The sequence below is a fragment of the Danio rerio genome, chromosome 22 (assembly GCF_049306965.1).
Source record: "Danio rerio strain Tuebingen ecotype United States chromosome 22, GRCz12tu, whole genome shotgun sequence".
Taxonomy (NCBI): domain Eukaryota; kingdom Metazoa; phylum Chordata; class Actinopteri; order Cypriniformes; family Danionidae; genus Danio; species Danio rerio.
The window spans coordinates 11957501-11978401 of NC_133197.1; the positions used below are offsets into that span (position 1 = coordinate 11957501).

The window sequence follows — 20901 nt, forward strand, 5'->3', positions numbered from 1 at the left end:
TGAATAAAAAGACATATAAATGTTGATTTCAATAGTTTATTAGTCATTTACTAACTCATTCTGAATGATCCCAAAAACCCTCAACTACTTTTAAATACAAACAGTTTTTAAATAATTTGATACTTAATTAAGTAATGAAAAATAAATCATTAACTAAGTATGAAAATACAATCATTAACCACATTATATAGGTGCTTATAAGTCAAGAATGGAGCATTTGTAGCTGCAGTTATAAACTGCTTACTAACACTTATTAATGTAGAGTTAATGCTTAACAGATAATGAGTTCACTATTTGCTAATGCTTAATAAATGATTTATAGTGTAGTTATTATAAAGTGTTACCGAAAAGGTTAACATGTATCCCATTATCGTTACTTTGCTTCTACAAAGAAAACAAACTTAATTCAAATGGGCAACCCAGTTTTAACATCTAGTGTAAATACAATCGATCTTAACTGTTTTTGTAAGATTTGCCCAAAGGTTTGTTTTGTTCTTAAGAACGGTTTTGCGAAGAGTTTTTTATCCTAGGCATTAGTGCATTCGCAAACACTTAGCTACCTTGGCACGCTTGTAATTAAGTTGATGTTAGGTCAGCTACTTATAACAACAGGCATTTTATGAACATCTTGTGCTAAAATTCTTCTAAATTGTCCGTATTTTGTGATTCACGAGTGTTTTCGTTAATTTACTGTTGTGAATTGCATTTATGAGACCTTGATCTCTGCTCTGTCAAACTTGTTGATGTTGAAAATTCAACTCTGCAGTTTAACAAAGTGGCTTTTATTGACATTTTAGTAGATTGAAACAACATAATGTACAGGAAATAATATAGAGAGAAATAAGTCCATAAAATAACAATGTACTGGCGGTTTATTACAGTTTATTATTTGCAGCGTAATATGCAACACCAAAAAAATCAATACATTACTTTAAACTATTAAAATATTAATAAAAGTCACTTTTTTACTTTTCAAGCTGTTAGAGGAAAGATCCAGGTCATATGATGCAATTCAAAAGCAAAAATAAACTGGGAAAAGATGAATCTCAAAATACAGAAAACTGCTCATTTATGGATAGTTTTAAAGTGTGGGAATGGTTTTGTAATTAAAAATGCTTTACGGAAAAATTCACTGTTTGTAAGTTTTCAGAATGATTTTCAAAGATTTACTCTGTTGTTTTTAATCCAAACTTAGACTCAAATGTCACAAATCTCCATGTAGAATTTAGTTAAATTGTAGCTATTTCTAATAAATAACACTTGAAAATGGAATAATGTTTATTCTGGATGTATGGGCTTTGAAACCAATATCAAGAATTTTTTGTTTTTAAAAGTTTAGAACTCAATTTCAGTATGCTTGTACAGTGTGATTTTTTTATATTACAGACATTTTGATAAATATTTATAAGTAATTATGCTATGCACAGATTCCTAGAACTCTTAAGTATGCTTTTTCAAAAAAAGACAAACATTTTTATGCAAAGTATTCTTTTTTTTAACATTTGCAAATCCATTTCTGCTGAAATGTTTTTTTTTTGTTTTTGTTTACAAAATTTTGTTGTTGTTTTAGTGCAAATCTTGAAACATTTTCAAAATCATTCTTACATTATGTGAGTTTTATAACAATTACAATAACCCAAGCTAAAGTTTAACACAAGAAATGTTGCACATTTCCATGTTGATGTTTGGGAAAAAAATTTAGCTACTTCTAATAGCTAACATTTTACGAACATCTTGCGCAAATTTGTTCTGCTTGCAAGTATTGTTTTGCAAATGATTTAAACTAGTTCACACTGTAAGAATAGATTTGTCAACAATTTTCTGTTGGTAACATTTGGTTTTCTAAAGCTACACTGTCGCAAATCTGAAAATCTTCATGTAGATGTTTTGAAAAAATGTCTTTTTCTAATAACGAACAGTTAATCTAATAAAGAACAATAGAATTGCATCAAAATATAGTTTATTATGGTTGTACAGCTTAAACAATGAATTGCAAGAATGGTTTTATGGACATTTTGTGCAAATTATTTTTTTTTTACAATTTGCACTAAGATTTCTTCTGTTCTAAAAATTGGTTTTGCTCACAATTTCTTTCATAAGTTGTTATGATCACCAGCGATCTAGCAATTGCAGATCGCTGATGAACTACACATCTACAACTGATATGAACTACAACTCTCAGAAGTCTTTGCACTCATCACCCCGGCCACAACTGACAATCATTCAGAAAGTCAGACAAACACACAGCTGAAGCTCATTACTTGAATTATTTATACACCTCACATTCTCATGCACATTGCTGAGTCTTGTTTTTCCCGTAAGCATTAAAAACCATTTTCCCCTGTGTGTCCTGCTGTGTTTTATAATCTCTGTTGTCCTGACCCGTATGTAACATAAGTAAATTATATTTTGCTCAAATTATTATTATTATTACCACAAATTCACTCCTATTTTTAAAAAAAAATGTATGAAAAATAACTTTTTAACTATTTGCTCATAAATTTCTGCTCCTTAAAATTTTTTTTTACACCATTTCGCTCTGCTTTTTTATGCAAATCTTGTGATGCATTTCCAAAATCAGCCGTACATTACATGAATTGTATTCAGCACAATGGAATACATTTTTTCTACACAACATGTACAACCACAAGAGCTAAAACTTTCTTTCCAGCTTCAGCAAAAAAGGAACTGAAAAAGCATCAGGCTGCTGCAGGCTTTCGGTCATGACTCGCAAGCATACAAATCCGTCTCAACACAAAGCGGTGTACCCTTACAACCATTTATAATCGTTTATATTACTTGTGTTTTCACCGCGAGGTCGTAAAAGCATTTTAAGCCTCGTAGTTTCCAGTTCCAGAGCGTGTAAAGATGAGAGGAGACGATGTTTGCGCTCTACGAGCCATTAGAGTTAAAATATCATTCACGGCTCTGACAGGCCTTCATCAAGCTCGCAGGGAGAGGTTGCCATGACGACGACTTTACAGGTCGACTCAACCCCGGGCCCGAATTCTCAGGGTAAACAGAGCAATTTGTGAGCCTCTTTTTAGAAGCATCAATAACAGGCAAAAAAGACAACATGACCCCTCTGACTGCATGGGCTGTACAATCAATCGCAGCATCCTCTGTGGAAGGGCAGCGCTCACTGTATCCTAACACACAGCTGAAGCAGTCTTCTTCCAGCTGTAAACGTGTGAGATAATTTAGGGTTTGTTTAATATCTCTCCTGGGAGGTGATTAGATTTTGTGCGTCTGTGCTGTAATTTGTATCATGGCGTAATTTTACTTTCGCTTTATATTTCTGGAGGCTGGAAATCTGGTTTTCATAACTTTTCTAAAGCTACTCATAAAGCATGACACAAAGAAGAGGAGGATATATAAATAAAAAAATTAATAAATCAAGAGATTTCTTCCAAAGTTTTCCGGAGGCTTCTGCGAAGTCATACTCCGTCATAAATTTCATGAATCAATTTTGCCACTATGATTAAACTCAGACACAGTCTGAAAGAATCAATCTTTCATTTGGAGCAAAAAAAAAAAAAAAAGCGTTTTCGGCCACCAGTGCAGACGTGCGCTTGTACGGTCCACTGGATGCCAGTGAATTACGAAGTGATGTTCCTCTTTTTGTTGTCAAAGTCTGCTAAAGCTAAACAATCGATTGCCAAGATAGCCATTCGGTGTGTCAAACATGTAGCTGAAATTCACACATCATTTACAGATGTTTAATGTTCACACTAAATATCAGGGGTTTTTAAGATTTTTCAACATAAATACAATGCCTGAAATATAGTATGTAGCTGATGCTTCAAAATAACTCATGCTAATTAAATATTTTAAAAAACATTAATAAAAGGATACATGTGTAATATTTAAATATAATTAATATTCTTAACTGCAGTAATACACTTAATTCATTCATTCATTCATTCATTCTCGATCAGCTTAGTCCTTTTAATCATCAGAGGTTGCTACAGTTGAACGAACCACCAAATTATCCAACAAGTTTTACACAGCTTGAGGCCCTTTCAGCTGCAACCCAGTACTGGGAAAAACCCATACACTCTCACTTGCACACACATACACTACTGCCAATTTAGTTTTATTCAATTCACCTAAAGCGCATGTGTTTGGACTGTGGGGAAACCCGAGCACCCAGAGGAAACCCAGACGAACACGGGGAGAACATGCAAACTTTATAGAAATGCCAACTTATCCAGCAACCTTCTTGCAGTGAGGCGACAGTGCTAACCACTGAGCCACCTGCTATACACTTGCATATTAAATAAACATTTCAAGGTATTTTACAAAGTTTAAATAGTAATAATTTAATCTCTATTGAATATACGTAAAATTATTTATTATAAAATATATTATATTTATATTATAATTATTAATAATATTATTTATATTATTATAAAATACTTTATATAGTATAACTGTCATAGTTATAATAAAGTAATAAAATGAACAAAGCATTAATACATTCATTCATTTTCTTTTTCGGCTTAGTCTCTTTATTAAGCCGGGGTCGCCACAGCGGAATGAACCGCCAACTTATCCAGCAGGTTTTTACGTAGCGAATGCCATTCCAGCCACAACCCATTTCTGGGAAAGCATTAATACATATTATATATAAATATATAAAACATAATTATTTATTATATTATTTTCTTTTCAATTACAGTGATGTCCATTGTATAGCAAATATACATATATATATATATATATATATATATATATATATATATATATATATATATGTGTGTGTGTGTGTGTGCGTGTTGTGCAATTTATTTCTTTATAAAATTACTTTATTTATAAAATACATAAAATAAAATACTTTTTAGTCATTTTAATAACTATTTTAATATGTATCATAAATTATCATTTTAATTTATTTGTGTATGTTATTATTATATTTATTTCCCATTTAATATTGTACTTTTATTAGATTTACGTTAACTTACTTTAACTATTGTCCTTTAACAAAATTAGAAAATAATTCTACCTTTGAAATATTCATTCATTAATTTTTTCTTCAGCTTAGTTCTTTTATTCTTCAGGGGTCGCCACAACAGAATGAACCACCAACTTATACAGCGGATACCCAGCAGATAGCCAATTTAGTCTATTTAATTCACCTGTACCGCATGTCTTTAGACTATGGGGAAAACTGGAGCACTTGGGAGGAAACCCACGCCAACACGGGGAGAGCATGCAAACTCTCCTCAGCAATGCCAACTGACCCAGTCAGGACTCGAACCAGCGACCTTTGTGCTGTGAGGCGACAGTACTAACCACTGAGCCAAAGTGCTGCTCCTTTTTAAATATTTCAACACAAATTTTAAATGTAATTATTGCTTCATTTTTTATACGTATGCTACATCTTTTCTTATATAGTTTACATCAAATTAATTAAACTACTTCCAAATAAATAGTTCAATTTCTCAATGGATAAAATAAAGCCAGGTGTGGTGTTCTGCTGAACCTAAAGCTGTCGTACATTGTATCGGTCTTGCTCTCCACCAAGTTGATGTCTCTGGGGTCGAGTTCAGGAATCCACTTCTCCAACTCCTCGATCCAAGGGTATTTCAGTGAAGATGGCACAACAATCAGCAGAGGCCATTCCTGTTTGAAGATATACGCCACAGAAATGGCCTGGATTGTCTTTCCCAATCCCATCTGATAAAGAAACGAGAAACACACAGCAAACTCTATACTAAAACATTCAAGGTGTTTTTAACTTAATTTTTGCATCCAGTATGAACAAACCCAATTGAAAAATAATTAAGCCCCACCCCGGAATACAAATGAGCCAATGGCAGTTTAGATTACAACGTGTACATGTCTTTACCTCACGTCTATAATGCACATCTTCAAAGAACACTCGGCTTTGTGGAAATAGATTCCTAGTCAAATAGTTGAGTTTTAGCATTTTTTTAATTAATTTAGCCGATCTTCAGGTTTGGTAGGAGTACTATTAGCTTAGCTTAGCAAAAATCATTGAACCAGATTAGACCATTAGCATCTGGTTCAAAAATGACTAATAAGTTTTTCTTCTGTAGTTACAATGTGTATAAAGACGAAAACTGAAAATTTGCTATTTTCGTTTATCTTAGCTTAGCATAAACCATTTAATCGTATTAAACCATTAGCATCTGGCCCAAAAATGACCACAGATCCTCTTCTGTACTTACATTGTGTACTAATATGTAAATTGAAAAGCTGCTATTTTTGTTTATTTTAGCTTAGCATAAATTATTAAATCGAATTAGACCATTAGCATCTGGCACCAAAGAGTTTTTTTTTCTTTGGTTACATTTTGTACTAAGACGAAAATAGAAAAGTTGCTATTTTCTTTTAGCTTCGCTTAGCATAAATCATTGAATCGGATTAGACCGTTAGCATCTGGATCAAAAATGACCATTAAGTATCTCACATTGTGTACTAAGATGGAAATTGAAAAGTTGTAATTTTCTTTTAGCTTAGCATAAATCATTGAATCGGATAAGACCATTAGCATCAATCACAAAATTGACCAATAAATTTCTCTTCTGTTGTTGCATTGTGTACTAAAACTAAGATGTAAATTGAAAGTTGCTATTTTCTACACTGATTTGGCTAGCAATTATATTCTCATTTTGGCGTAATAATCAAGGGATTTTGCTGCAGTACCATGGCTGTAGCAGTAGCAAATTATATTTTCTCACTGCCCATCCACATTATCCACTCTGCTATGTTTCAGAGATGTGCGTTGACATATAACTACATTGTCTGATGTTCTGAAAAGTCTTCCCGAGGGTGTGCTAATGCCAGGCAAACAGAGATAATTCGGTATTAAATCACTCAACTATTGTGATATTTGCACATATGCAATATTTTTATAATTTCGATATACTGCACAGCCCTAGTGCGTTATAAAAAAAATGAAACTTTAAACTTATTGATAATATTGTTGTCCATCTAAACATTTTGACTCTTAAGGCCTGTTCACACCAAAAACGATAAAAATAACGATAAAGGTCAAAAAATCGTTCTGAACGTAAACTAACAGCAGTGTTCAGACTAAAACAATAAAGATAAATATGTAGAGAAACAATTTTGTTGGGATCATTTTCAGAATGATTTTCTCGCAGCTACAATGACAGCCATTCAGAATCTATTGAAATATAAAAAGTTTACAATTAAAACTATAGACAACATTTTGAAGAAGCACCCTGGTTGATGTTAATCCTCTTTTCAAACAGTATTTAAAGATCACAACCATCGAGAAAATAATTGGTTACGTCATGGGAAATAATAATATAAAAATGTATGGAAGTCAGGCTAGCATATCGAAGTAGCCTATAAAATAAAAGTACCTCAGGTATCTAGTTCTAGTTTCAGTTTCATTTGAAAATGCTGGGGAAAATACGTTTTGTTTGCTAGCTTTGTTTGATTAGAGTAATACATTTTAATTTAAAGATTGATTGGCCAGATGCGCTGGCAGCACATTGAGGACGGCTGCGGCTTTTAAGGGGGTGATGCCGAAAGAAAAGCATAAACTAAAAATAAGCAGACTTTTATCGTTTGTCATTGTTGACGCAAATATGTTTATCATTATATTTATAGTTACGGTGCTATTGTGTCAGCAACAGCAAAAAGAGTTATAACCAAGAAGGTGTGGGGCTTACAGATAGGTCAATCAATGGGTTAGAAATTTCATTTAAAAAAATAATAATAATAAAAATAAAATTGCTAATATCATTAAAAATTCGTAAAAAAATATGTCATTTATTTTTGTCAATTTACTCAAGATATACTCAAATGTATTCAAAAATTGTTTGTCCATACTTGATGACCCAAAATTAGGTTTTAAAAAACTAGATTATTTTTATTTAAACTTATAAACAAAAGACAATCATATTAAAACGGAGCAACACCTTACCTCATCCGCAATCATGCACCTGCAAGACACAAAGCAAAAACACCATTGTCATGCTGTAAACAACAAGCCTCTGCATCCCGTTTTTAATTTCTCCCCCAAAGCGACGTCCGGAGAGGCGCGTATTGATCCAGGCAATATTGTGAGAGCTGGCCTTCCTACCCAGTGCACATTGCTCAATATCATTTCCAGCTCACCTGAAGTCGACGGGCAATTTCACAGCAGACGGCACGGAAAAACTCGATGGTGAAGCCGCGCGGAGGGGTTTATTTAAAAATGCCCATTCATTTAAGACCCCAATAAACAACTAATATAGGCCCTGAATCAATCAAGCTGTTCCCCACAAATGAAATTTACCCAGCATCCCGAGCTCAGCGTGTTGTCATGGAGGATGTGGCTGATGCGGCTCTTAAATCAATGTAGAAAGAAGATGCGTTTAGTAAAGATCCCCCATTGATAAGAGCACAAAATGTGAACAATATGGGATCATTTTATATACTCTCGCTTTAAATTAACAGGATGTTTTTGTTACTGATTTTTGTTAATGTGATCTTACATCATTTTGACAATGTCCCAGAAAAAAATGGTATTTTACTGTTATATATATTAATACAATATTGTAATTTTAATAATTGACATTATGTAATTGAATGAAAATATTTTTACACTAAAACAAATACAATTCTGATTAAACATTAAATACTTTTTTGTGAATTTATGGTATTTGATTGATTTTAAGTTTTTTTACATATATTTTTGGAGCACACTAAATACATTCTGCACTAGACAATTTTTCTCAACATTAGAAATTAATAAATGACCATTTTTCACAATTCCTGTTTAGCCATTTGCTTCTTTGTTGGTTGTATTTTGGAATTGTGCCTCTCTGTGTCTGTGGCAGTTCTTTTACGGTCCACTGCATCACTCTTGGCATACATAAATATGACTAATTATGATTATAAAATGATTAAATACTTGTGTTAGTTTTAAATACGTAAATTAAGTAAAACATTAAATACAGTAAAATATAAATAAAATAATGTAAAATATAAAAAAAATATAGACAAAATATAAACAAAAAAATAAAAACAAAGTACAACAGTGCACAACAAAACGTGAAACAAAACAAAATTTAAATAAATAAAAGCAAAATAAAAACAACAACAAAATGCACTAACAAAACGCAAAACAAAACAACACAAAGCAATGCAAAACTAAATACAATATAAAATAAATGCAAAGCAAAACAAAATGCAATGCAAAACACGAAACAAAATCCAAAACAAAACAAAACAAAATGCATTGTAAAATAAAACGTAACGCAAAACAAAACGCAATGCAAAACAAAATGGAATGTAAAAAAAAGCGAAATGCAAAATAAAACGCAACATAAAAACAAATTGCAACGTAAAATAAAACGTAACGCAAAACAAAACGCGTTGCAAATAAAATGCAACAAAAAATAAAATGTAATGCAAAACAAAATGCAACATAAAATAAAACGTAACACAAAACAAAATACAATGCAACGTAAAACAAAATAAATCGCAACTCAAAACAAACCGTAACTCAAAACAAAATGCAATGTAAAACAAAACAAAATGTAAAATAAATACAATGCGAAACAAAACACAATATAAAAAATGTTACGTAAAACAAAATGTAACATAAACAAAATGCAACGCAAAATATAACGAAACTCAAAACAAAATCCAATGCACAACAAAATGCAGTGAAATAAATTGCAACTCAAAACAAAACTCAACGTAAAAAAAACGCAGAGCAACAAAAAAAAACAAAATGCAACGTAAATCAAAACAACTCAAAACAAAATCCAATGCAAAACAAACTATGTGCAACGCAAAATAAAACACAATAACACAATAACAAAATGCAACATAAAACGAAATGAAAAGCAAAACACAACACAAAACAAAATGCAATGTTAAACAAAGCGCAACGCAAAACAAAACAAAAATGCAACGTAAAATAAAACACAATGCAAAACAAAATGCAACGTAAAATCAAGCAAAACACAAAACAAAACGCAACGGAAAATGAAATGTTAAAAATAAAACAAAACGCAAAACAAAACGCAATGCAAAACAAAACAAAATGTACAAAATAAAACAAAACGCAATGCAAAACAAAACAAAATGTACAAAATAAAACAAAACGCAAAACAAAATGCAATGCAAAACAAAACAAAATGTACAAAATAAAACAAAATGCAAAACAAAATGCAATGCAAAACAAATTGCAGTGCAAAGCAAAACGCAAACCAAAACCCAACAATTGCGGTGTTGCAGATATCTGCAGTAGCTTGGAGATCCAGCTTTGCATTGTGATCATTAGAGCACATTACATGACTTCACGATGACCACCTTTTATACACTTTTACTGCAAGATAAATGCAGTTTTTCCCAGCTGCAAATAAAGCACTAAGACCTGCAGAAACATCTTCAAGACTCCTGCGCTTCTGGTTAGCGAAATGTCACAGTCGCCTGAATCCATTGTTCAAACAGCGACTCTACTCATTAGAGGAGAGATGTTTCCTCTTTTTCATCTGGCTTTCTTTCTCTTCTTTTCTTTAAATAATGCCAAGAGACACTGATCTTCTGCGGATTCTTTCAGGGGGAGAAATTTAATTGCTCGCCGTTCAAGGATTTACTGGGAGCAAATGAAGCGGAGACACGCAGGGCCACAGAATGAAAAAGCCGAGCGCCTTTTTTGTTTATTTGCTCTTTTTTTCCCTGCTTTATTATTAATGTGGAGGTGACGTACGGGACGGCCCTATAAACCTGTTCCCTTGACAGAGTTTAGCTAATGCTGAGGCCAGATTTGCATACAGTCGACAACTAGTGTCTTTTTTTAAACAATAGCATGACGCATTGAAGGATAATGGAAAAAAAAAGTACATTATTTTTTTAAAAATATCTGACCTGAATCATTTCTATTACCATAAATTGGCAAGATTTTTTGTATTAGTATTTATTTTTTTTATATCTCAGAATTTTGAAAATGCTGTACAGATTATACCGTAATCTGTACAGTTTTTATAATATAATTATAAAATAAAAGTATACTATTATTGAAGTATGAATCATTACAGTATAAATTAACATAAAAAATTGCTATTTAATATGATATTACGATACATGTTATTACAACACTGCTAATACAACATTCATAACATGCGTATACTCAATTAAATATCATAAATAGCATTAATAACAATTTATAATTTATTTATTTATTTACTGTTAACATAATACATAATAACATAATAATACTGGTATATATATATATATATATATATATATATATATATATATATATATATATATATACATATACATATATATATATACATATACATATATATATATATATATATATATATATATATACATATATATATATATATATATATATATATATATATATATATATATATATATATATATATATATATAAAAACATACATACATGCATACATATATATACACATACACATACACACATACACACAAACACACACATACATATACATATGTGTGTGTATATATATATATATATATATATATATATATATATATATATATATTATATATATATAATAAATGATCCCATCATCACTGATGATGTGTCCCAAATGCATCCATGAGATGTTTCTTGCATAAAATAAATGAAATAAAAACAAAACAAACAAAAAAAAAATACAAGAAACTGCATTAAAACAAAATGCAAAACAAAACTCAAAGAAATGCAAAACAAAATGCAATGCATTACAAAAACAAGATGCAACGCATTACAAAACAAAATGCAACATAAACCAAAACAAATTGCAACACAAAACAAATCGCAATGCAAAACCAAATGCAACGTAAAATAAATGCAGCGCTAAGCAAATCAAACCGCAAAACAAATTACAACGTGAAAACAAACTAAGATCCGAAAGAAAAATATACTATTATTGAAATATGAATCAATATTTCAGTATGAACTAACATAAAATCGCTATTACTATCCATTAAATATGATATTATGACACATTTTTTATTAAGACACTGCTAACACAACAATCATAACATGCGTATACTCAATTTTATATCATAAATAGCATTAATAATAATTTATTATATATTTATTTACTATTAACATAGTAATAACACCGGTACAGCAATTATTACAGTACAAAATAATATTAAATTACTATTACTATCCATTTGGTTCTTTGTTTTTCCATGCAGTTAATAAAACATTCATGACATGCGTATACTCAAATTTATATCATAAATAGCAATTTATAATTTATTTATTTACTATTACATAGTAAACATATAACTATATAACACTTGTATAGCAATTGATGCAATTGCTATAACAGTAATTATAATTGATTGTAAAATAAACTATAAATAATGTTATATATAATATATAAAGCTCAATGTTGTTTTTAAATAGATAGTAATATTTATTCAACCTGCAACTAGAAAGGCTTCTCTAAGAAAAAATTCAATAAAAAAAGGGGGCCTAACCAGAGTCCTGACTTAAACCAAATTGAAAATCTGTGGAGGGAGCTAAAGATCCGAGTGATGGCAAGGAAACCCTCCAACCTGAAGGAGTTGGAGCTCTTCGCTAAAGATGAATGGGCAAAATACAGTGAAGACATTAAAAATTTAATTTAATTGCTGTAAAAGCCTATAAAGGCTTTTTATTGAATACTGAGAAGAGTATGAATAATTTAGGACATGCCAAAAACAAATAATAAAAACAATATTTCAAATGTAATTGAAATATATACAACTTACAATAATATAATAAGGAAACTCATAATGTCTTCCAATAAAAAGACTAGAAATCTGTATTTATTTCCTGGCTGAAATGGCACTAGAACAGCCACTAGACAGCAAGGCTAAACAGCGTTAACATCCCTATAGCATCCAACAGCCCAAATACTTTCAGTTTGGAAGGCAATAATGCGGAAACAGGAGCTAATTCAGCTCTGTTATAGTGAGTTTGAGTGTTGGTGAGAGAATGAAGTGAGCTGTTGAATGTCCAGTAGTGACAGAAGAGCTAATAAAGATGAAGAGCAGAAAGAGAGAGAGAGAGAGAGAGAGACACACACACACAATCATCTTCATCATTTTACTGTCAAAACATGATCTACTGCCTCTGTCCTCACAATGACCTTGTGTGTGAGTGTCTGTGTGAGTGTATTTTTGTGTGATTGAATGAAAGTTACTATTTGTGTGTCTAAATGCTTGCGTGTGTCTGTGTGAGTGTGTGTGTGTGTGTGTGTGTGTGTTTAAGAGAGAGAGTGAGTTAATGTGTGTGTGTCTAAATGTTTGTGTGTGTCTGTGTGTGTGTGTGTGTGTAAGAGAGAGAGTGAGTTAATGTGTGTGTGCCTAAATGTTTGTGTGTGTGTGTGTGTAAGAGAGAGAGTGAGTTAATGTGTGTGTGCCTGAATGTTTGTGTGTGTCTGTGTGAGTGGGTATGTGTGTGTGTGTGTGTGTGTGTGTGTGCGTGTGTGTGTGTGTGTGTGTGTAAGAGAGAGAGTGAGTTAATGTGTGTGTGCCTGAATGTTTGTGTGTGTCTGTGTGAGTGGGTATGTGTGTGTGTGTGTGTGTGTGTGTGTGTGTGTAAGAGAGAGAGTGAGTTAATGTTTGTGTGCCTGAATGTTTGTGTGTGTCTGTGTGAGTGGGTATGTATGTGTGTGTGTGTGTGTGTGTGTGTATATAAGACAGAGAGTGAGTTAATGTGTGTGTGCCTGAATGTTTGTGTGTGTCTGTGTGTGTGTGTGTGTGTAAGAGAGAGAGTGAGTTAATGTGTGTGTGCCTGAATGTTTGTGTGTGTCTGTGTGTGTAAGAGAGAGAGTGAGTTAATGTGTGTGTGCCTGAATGTTTGTGTGTGTCTGTGTGTGTAAGGGAGAGAGTGAGTTAATATGTGTGTGCCTGAATGTTTGTGTGTGTCTGTGTGTGTGTATGTGTGTAAGACAGAGAGTGAGTTAATGTGTGTGTGTCTGAATGTTTGCGAGTGTCTGTGTGAGTGGGTGTGTGTGTGTGTGTGTAAGAGAGAGAGTGAGCTAATGTGTGTGTGTCTGTGTGAGTGGCTATGTGTGTGTGTGTGTAAGATAGAGAGTGAGTTAATGTGTGTGTGTCTAAATGTTTGTGTGTGTCTTTGTGAGTGGGTGAGTGTGTGTGTGTGTGTGTGTGTGTGTGTGTAAGAGAGAGAGTGAGTTCATGTGTGTGTCTAAATGTTTGTGTGTGTCTGTGTGAGTGTGTGTGTGTGTAAGAGGGAGTGAGTTCATGTGTGTGTGTGTGTGTTTGCGTGTCTCTATGTGAGTGTATGTTTGTATGTGTTGTTTGTGTGTGCATATTTGAGTGTATTGCTGTTTCTGTGTCTGTGTGTTTGTCTGAATGTGTGTTTGAGTGTCTCTGTTTGTGTTTGTAAGTGTCTGTGCATGTTTTTTTTGTTTGTTTTGTGTGTCTCTCTGTTGGTGAGTCCATGTTTGTACATGTGTGTGCATGTTTGTACGTGTGTTTGTATGTATGTTTGTCTCTCTGTCTGTTTGTCTGAATGCGTGTTTGCGTGTCTTTGTTTGTGCTTGTAAGTGTGTGTGCATGTTTATATGTGTGTGTGTGTCTCCATGTTTGTAAATCCATCTTTGTACGTGTGTGTTTGTCTGTGTGTGTTTGAGTGTCTCTGTTTTTGTGTCTATGCGAGTCTGTCTGTGTGTGCGTGTCTACAGTATGTATGCTTGTCTGAATGTGTGTATTTGTGCATGCTTGTGTGTGAGTCTATGTTTGTCTAAATGTGTGTATCTCTGTGTGTGTCGAGCCTGCACGCATTAATCACTGTTCTTTAAATAATGGTGTCCTCCTGTGACGCACCGCTGTATCCTGAAGTGTCTTTGTCTGATTCTCCAGTCAACAACACTGCCAACATTACTCTAGTGCAGTTTACTCTAGTGGTAGTCAAATGCTACCATTTGTGCTTGTGGAGTTCACTAACTGCAGTAGTGAAAATGCATGGATAATGCATTATTAAACCTCATAAAAAACCTGTATATAACATATATGTGTGAATGAGTGTGTATGGATGTTTCCCAGTACTGGGTTGTAGCTGGAAGGGCATCCGCTGTGTAAAACATATGCTGGATAAGTTGGCAGTTCATTCGGCGAAAAAATAAACAGACTAAGCAGAGGGAAAATGAATAAATGAATGAATGAATGAATGAATGAATGAATGAATGAATATTATTAATGTTCACTCAAAAATGAAAATTCAGATCATCTACCCTCCATCCAATTGTTTCAAACCTTTCCGACTGTCTTTCTTCTGTTGAACAAAGAAGAAAGTTGGAAAGCTGCAATCACTGACTTCCATAGTATGTTTCTTGCTACTATGGAAGTCAGTGGTTACCAGATTCCAGCACCCTTCAAAAATCTTTTTTCCCCAATAGTTTAGAACCAATTTAGGGAGAGGAAATGATGGAATATTTATTTTTTTAAGAGAAATATCCCTTTAAGAAATGTTACTTTACAGTGTAAATAACATAAATATTCATTTAAAAAAAAGCTTTTTTTCAGTTTTAATGTATTTCCTTTTCAAAATAGCCATGTCTGCATTATATCCAAGTAAATAGTGCATATAGTGTATATATAAATAGTGTATATATATATATATATACATACACACACACACACACACACACACACACACACACACATACATATACATATGTGTGTATATATATATATATATATATATATATATATATATATATATATATATATATATATTATATATATATATTAAATGATCCCATCATCACTGATGATGTGTCCCAAATGCATCCATGAGATGTTTCTTGCATAAAATAAATAAAATAAAAACAAAACAAACAAAAAAAATACAAGAAACTGCATTAAAACTAAATGCAAAACAAAACTCAAAGAAATGCAAAACAAAATGCAATGCATTACAAAAACAAGATGCAACGCATTACAAAACAAAATGCAACATAAACCAAAACAAATTGCAACACAAAACAAATCGCAATGCAAAACCAAATGCAACGTAAAATAAATGCAGCGCTAAGCAAATCAAACCGCAAAACAAATTACAACGTGAAAACAAACTAAGATCCGAAAGAAAAATATACTATTATTGAAATATGAATCAATATTTCAGTATGAACTAACATAAAATCGCTATTACTATCCATTAAATATGATATTATGACACATTTTTTATTAAGACACTGCTAACACAACAATCATAACATGCGTATACTCAATTTTATATCATAAATAGCATTAATAATAATTTATTATATATTTATTTACTATTAACATAGTAATAACACCGGTACAGCAATTATTACAGTACAAAATAATATTAAATTACTATTACTATCCATTTGGTTCTTTGTTTTTCCATGCAGTTAATAAAACATTCATGACATGCGTATACTCAAATTTATATCATAAATAGCAATTTATAATTTATTTATTTACTATTACATAGTAAACATATAACTATATAACACTTGTATAGCAATTGATGCAATTGCTATAACAGTAATTATAATTGATTGTAAAATAAACTATAAATAATGTTATATATAATATATAAAGCTCAATGTTGTTTTTAAATAGATAGTAATATTTATTCAACCTGCAACTAGAAAGGCTTCTCTAAGAAAAAATTCAATAAAAAAAAGGGGGCCTAACCAGAGTCCTGACTTAAACCAAATTGAAAATCTGTGGAGGGAGCTAAAGATCCGAGTGATGGCAAGGAAACCCTCCAACCTGAAGGAGTTGGAGCTCTTCGCTAAAGATGAATGGGCAAAATACAGTGAAGACATTAAAAATTTAATTTAATTGCTGTAAAAGCCTATAAAGGCTTTTTATTGAATACTGAGAAGAGTATGAATAATTTAGGACATGCCAAAAACAAATAATAAAAACAATATTTCAAATGTAATTGAAATATATACAACTTACAATAATATAATAAGGAAACTCATAATGTCTTCCAATAAAAAGACTAGAAATCTGTATTTATTTCCTGGCTGAAATGGCACTAGAACAGCCACTAGACAGCAAGGCTAAACAGCGTTAACATCCCTATAGCATCCAACAGCCCAAATACTTTCAGTTTGGAAGGCAATAATGCGGAAACAGGAGCTAATTCAGCTCTGTTATAGTGAGTTTGAGTGTTGGTGAGAGAATGAAGTGAGCTGTTGAATGTCCAGTAGTGACAGAAGAGCTAATAAAGATGAAGAGCAGAAAGAGAGAGAGAGAGAGAGAGAGACACACACACACAATCATCTTCATCATTTTACTGTCAAAACATGATCTACTGCCTCTGTCCTCACAATGACCTTGTGTGTGAGTGTCTGTGTGAGTGTATTTTTGTGTGATTGAATGAAAGTTACTATTTGTGTGTCTAAATGCTTGCGTGTGTCTGTGTGAGTGTGTGTGTGTGTGTGTGTGTGTGTTTAAGAGAGAGAGTGAGTTAATGTGTGTGTGTCTAAATGTTTGTGTGTGTCTGTGTGTGTGTGTGTGTGTAAGAGAGAGAGTGAGTTAATGTGTGTGTGCCTAAATGTTTGTGTGTGTGTGTGTGTAAGAGAGAGAGTGAGTTAATGTGTGTGTGCCTGAATGTTTGTGTGTGTCTGTGTGAGTGGGTATGTGTGTGTGTGTGTGTGTGTGTGTGTGCGTGTGTGTGTGTGTGTGTGTGTAAGAGAGAGAGTGAGTTAATGTGTGTGTGCCTGAATGTTTGTGTGTGTCTGTGTGAGTGGGTATGTGTGTGTGTGTGTGTGTGTGTGTGTGTGTGTAAGAGAGAGAGTGAGTTAATGTTTGTGTGCCTGAATGTTTGTGTGTGTCTGTGTGAGTGGGTATGTATGTGTGTGTGTGTGTGTGTGTGTGTATATAAGACAGAGAGTGAGTTAATGTGTGTGTGCCTGAATGTTTGTGTGTGTCTGTGTGTGTGTGTGTGTGTAAGAGAGAGAGTGAGTTAATGTGTGTGTGCCTGAATGTTTGTGTGTGTCTGTGTGTGTAAGAGAGAGAGTGAGTTAATGTGTGTGTGCCTGAATGTTTGTGTGTGTCTGTGTGTGTAAGGGAGAGAGTGAGTTAATATGTGTGTGCCTGAATGTTTGTGTGTGTCTGTGTGTGTGTATGTGTGTAAGACAGAGAGTGAGTTAATGTGTGTGTGTCTGAATGTTTGCGAGTGTCTGTGTGAGTGGGTGTGTGTGTGTGTGTGTAAGAGAGAGAGTGAGCTAATGTGTGTGTGTCTGTGTGAGTGGCTATGTGTGTGTGTGTGTAAGATAGAGAGTGAGTTAATGTGTGTGTGTCTAAATGTTTGTGTGTGTCTTTGTGAGTGGGTGAGTGTGTGTGTGTGTGTGTGTGTGTGTGTGTAAGAGAGAGAGTGAGTTCATGTGTGTGTCTAAATGTTTGTGTGTGTCTGTGTGAGTGTGTGTGTGTGTAAGAGGGAGTGAGTTCATGTGTGTGTGTGTGTGTTTGCGTGTCTCTATGTGAGTGTATGTTTGTATGTGTTGTTTGTGTGTGCATATTTGAGTGTATTGCTGTTTCTGTGTCTGTGTGTTTGTCTGAATGTGTGTTTGAGTGTCTCTGTTTGTGTTTGTAAGTGTCTGTGCATGTTTTTTTTGTTTGTTTTGTGTGTCTCTCTGTTGGTGAGTCCATGTTTGTACATGTGTGTGCATGTTTGTACGTGTGTTTGTATGTATGTTTGTCTCTCTGTCTGTTTGTCTGAATGCGTGTTTGCGTGTCTTTGTTTGTGCTTGTAAGTGTGTGTGCATGTTTATATGTGTGTGTGTGTCTCCATGTTTGTAAATCCATCTTTGTACGTGTGTGTTTGTCTGTGTGTGTTTGAGTGTCTCTGTTTTTGTGTCTATGCGAGTCTGTCTGTGTGTGCGTGTCTACAGTATGTATGCTTGTCTGAATGTGTGTATTTGTGCATGCTTGTGTGTGAGTCTATGTTTGTCTAAATGTGTGTATCTCTGTGTGTGTCGAGCCTGCACGCATTAATCACTGTTCTTTAAATAATGGTGTCCTCCTGTGACGCACCGCTGTATCCTGAAGTGTCTTTGTCTGATTCTCCAGTCAACAACACTGCCAACATTACTCTAGTGCAGTTTACTCTAGTGGTAGTCAAATGCTACCATTTGTGCTTGTGGAGTTCACTAACTGCAGTAGTGAAAATGCATGGATAATGCATTATTAAACCTCATAAAAAACCTGTATATAACATATATGTGTGAATGAGTGTGTATGGATGTTTCCCAGTACTGGGTTGTAGCTGGAAGGGCATCCGCTGTGTAAAACATATGCTGGATAAGTTGGCAGTTCATTCGGCGAAAAAATAAACAGACTAAGCAGAGGGAAAATGAATAAATGAATGAATGAATGAATGAATGAATGAATGAATGAATATTATTAATGTTCACTCAAAAATGAAAATTCAGATCATCTACCCTCCATCCAATTGTTTCAAACCTTTCCGACTGTCTTTCTTCTGTTGAACAAAGAAGAAAGTTGGAAAGCTGCAATCACTGACTTCCATAGTATGTTTCTTGCTACTATGGAAGTCAGTGGTTACCAGATTCCAGCACCCTTCAAAAATCTTTTTTCCCCAATAGTTTAGAACCAATTTAGGGAGAGGAAATGATGGAATATTTATTTTTTTAAGAGAAATATCCCTTTAAGAAATGTTACTTTACAGTGTAAATAACATAAATATTCATTTAAAAAAAAGCTTTTTTTCAGTTTTAATGTATTTCCTTTTCAAAATAGCCATGTCTGCATTATATCCAAGTAAATAGTGCATATAGTGTATATATAAATAGTGTATATATATATATATATACATACACACACACACACACACACACACACACACACACACACATACATATACATATGTGTGTATATATATATATATATATATATATATATATATATATATATATATATATATATATATATTATATATATATATTAAATGATCCCATCATCACTGATGATGTGTCCCAAATGCATCCATGAGATGTTTCTTGCATAAAATAAATAAAATAAAAACAAAACAAACAAAAAAAATACAAGAAACTGCATTAAAACTAAATGCAAAACAAAACTCAAAGAAATGCAAAACAAAATGCAATGCATTACAAAAACAAGATGCAACGCATTACAAAACAAAATGCAACATAAACCAAAACAAATTGCAACACAAAACAAATCGCAATGCAAAACCAAATGCAACGTAAAATAAATGCAGCGCTAAGCAAATCAAACCGCAAAACAAATTACAACGTGAAAACAAACTAAGATCCGAAAGAAAAATATACTATTATTGAAATATGAATCAATATTTCAGTATGAACTAACATAAAATCGCTATTACTATCCATTAAATATGATATTATGACACATTTTTTATTAAGACACTGCTAACACAACAATCATAACATGCGTATACTCAATTTTATATCATAAATAGCATTAATAATAATTTATTATATATTTATTTACTATTAACATAGTAATAACACCGGTACAGCAATTATTACAGTACAAAATAATATTAAATTACTATTACTATCCATTTGGTTCTTTGTTTTTCCATGCAGTTAATAAAACATTCATGACATGCGTATACTCAAATTTATATCATAAATAGCAATTTATAATTTATTTATTTACTATTACATAGTAAACATATAACTATATAACACTTGTATAGCAATTGATGCAATTGCTATAACAGTAATTATAATTGATTGTAAAATAAACTATAAATAATGTTATATATAATATATAAAGCTCAATGTTGTTTTTAAATAGATAGTAATATTTATTCAACCTGCAACTAGAAAGGCTTCTCTAAGAAAAAATTCAATAAAAAAAAGGGGGCCTAACCAGAGTCCTGACTTAAACCAAATTGAAAATCTG

General features: G+C 32.6%; 1 protein-coding gene across 1 annotated transcript in view; it reads right to left on the bottom strand.

The window, feature by feature from the left end:
- The window catches only part of zranb3 (zinc finger, RAN-binding domain containing 3), a 127654-nt gene that overhangs the window by 79879 nt on the left and 26874 nt on the right, over nucleotides 1-20901 (bottom strand). The window contains exons 3-4 of the mRNA XM_017353438.4: nucleotides 7925-7943; nucleotides 5501-5679 (exon numbers count right to left, since the gene is read on the bottom strand). Of these exons, the coding sequence (XP_017208927.2) occupies nucleotides 5501-5679; nucleotides 7925-7943 (198 nt within the window). The remainder of the gene's footprint in view (nucleotides 1-5500; nucleotides 5680-7924; nucleotides 7944-20901) is intronic.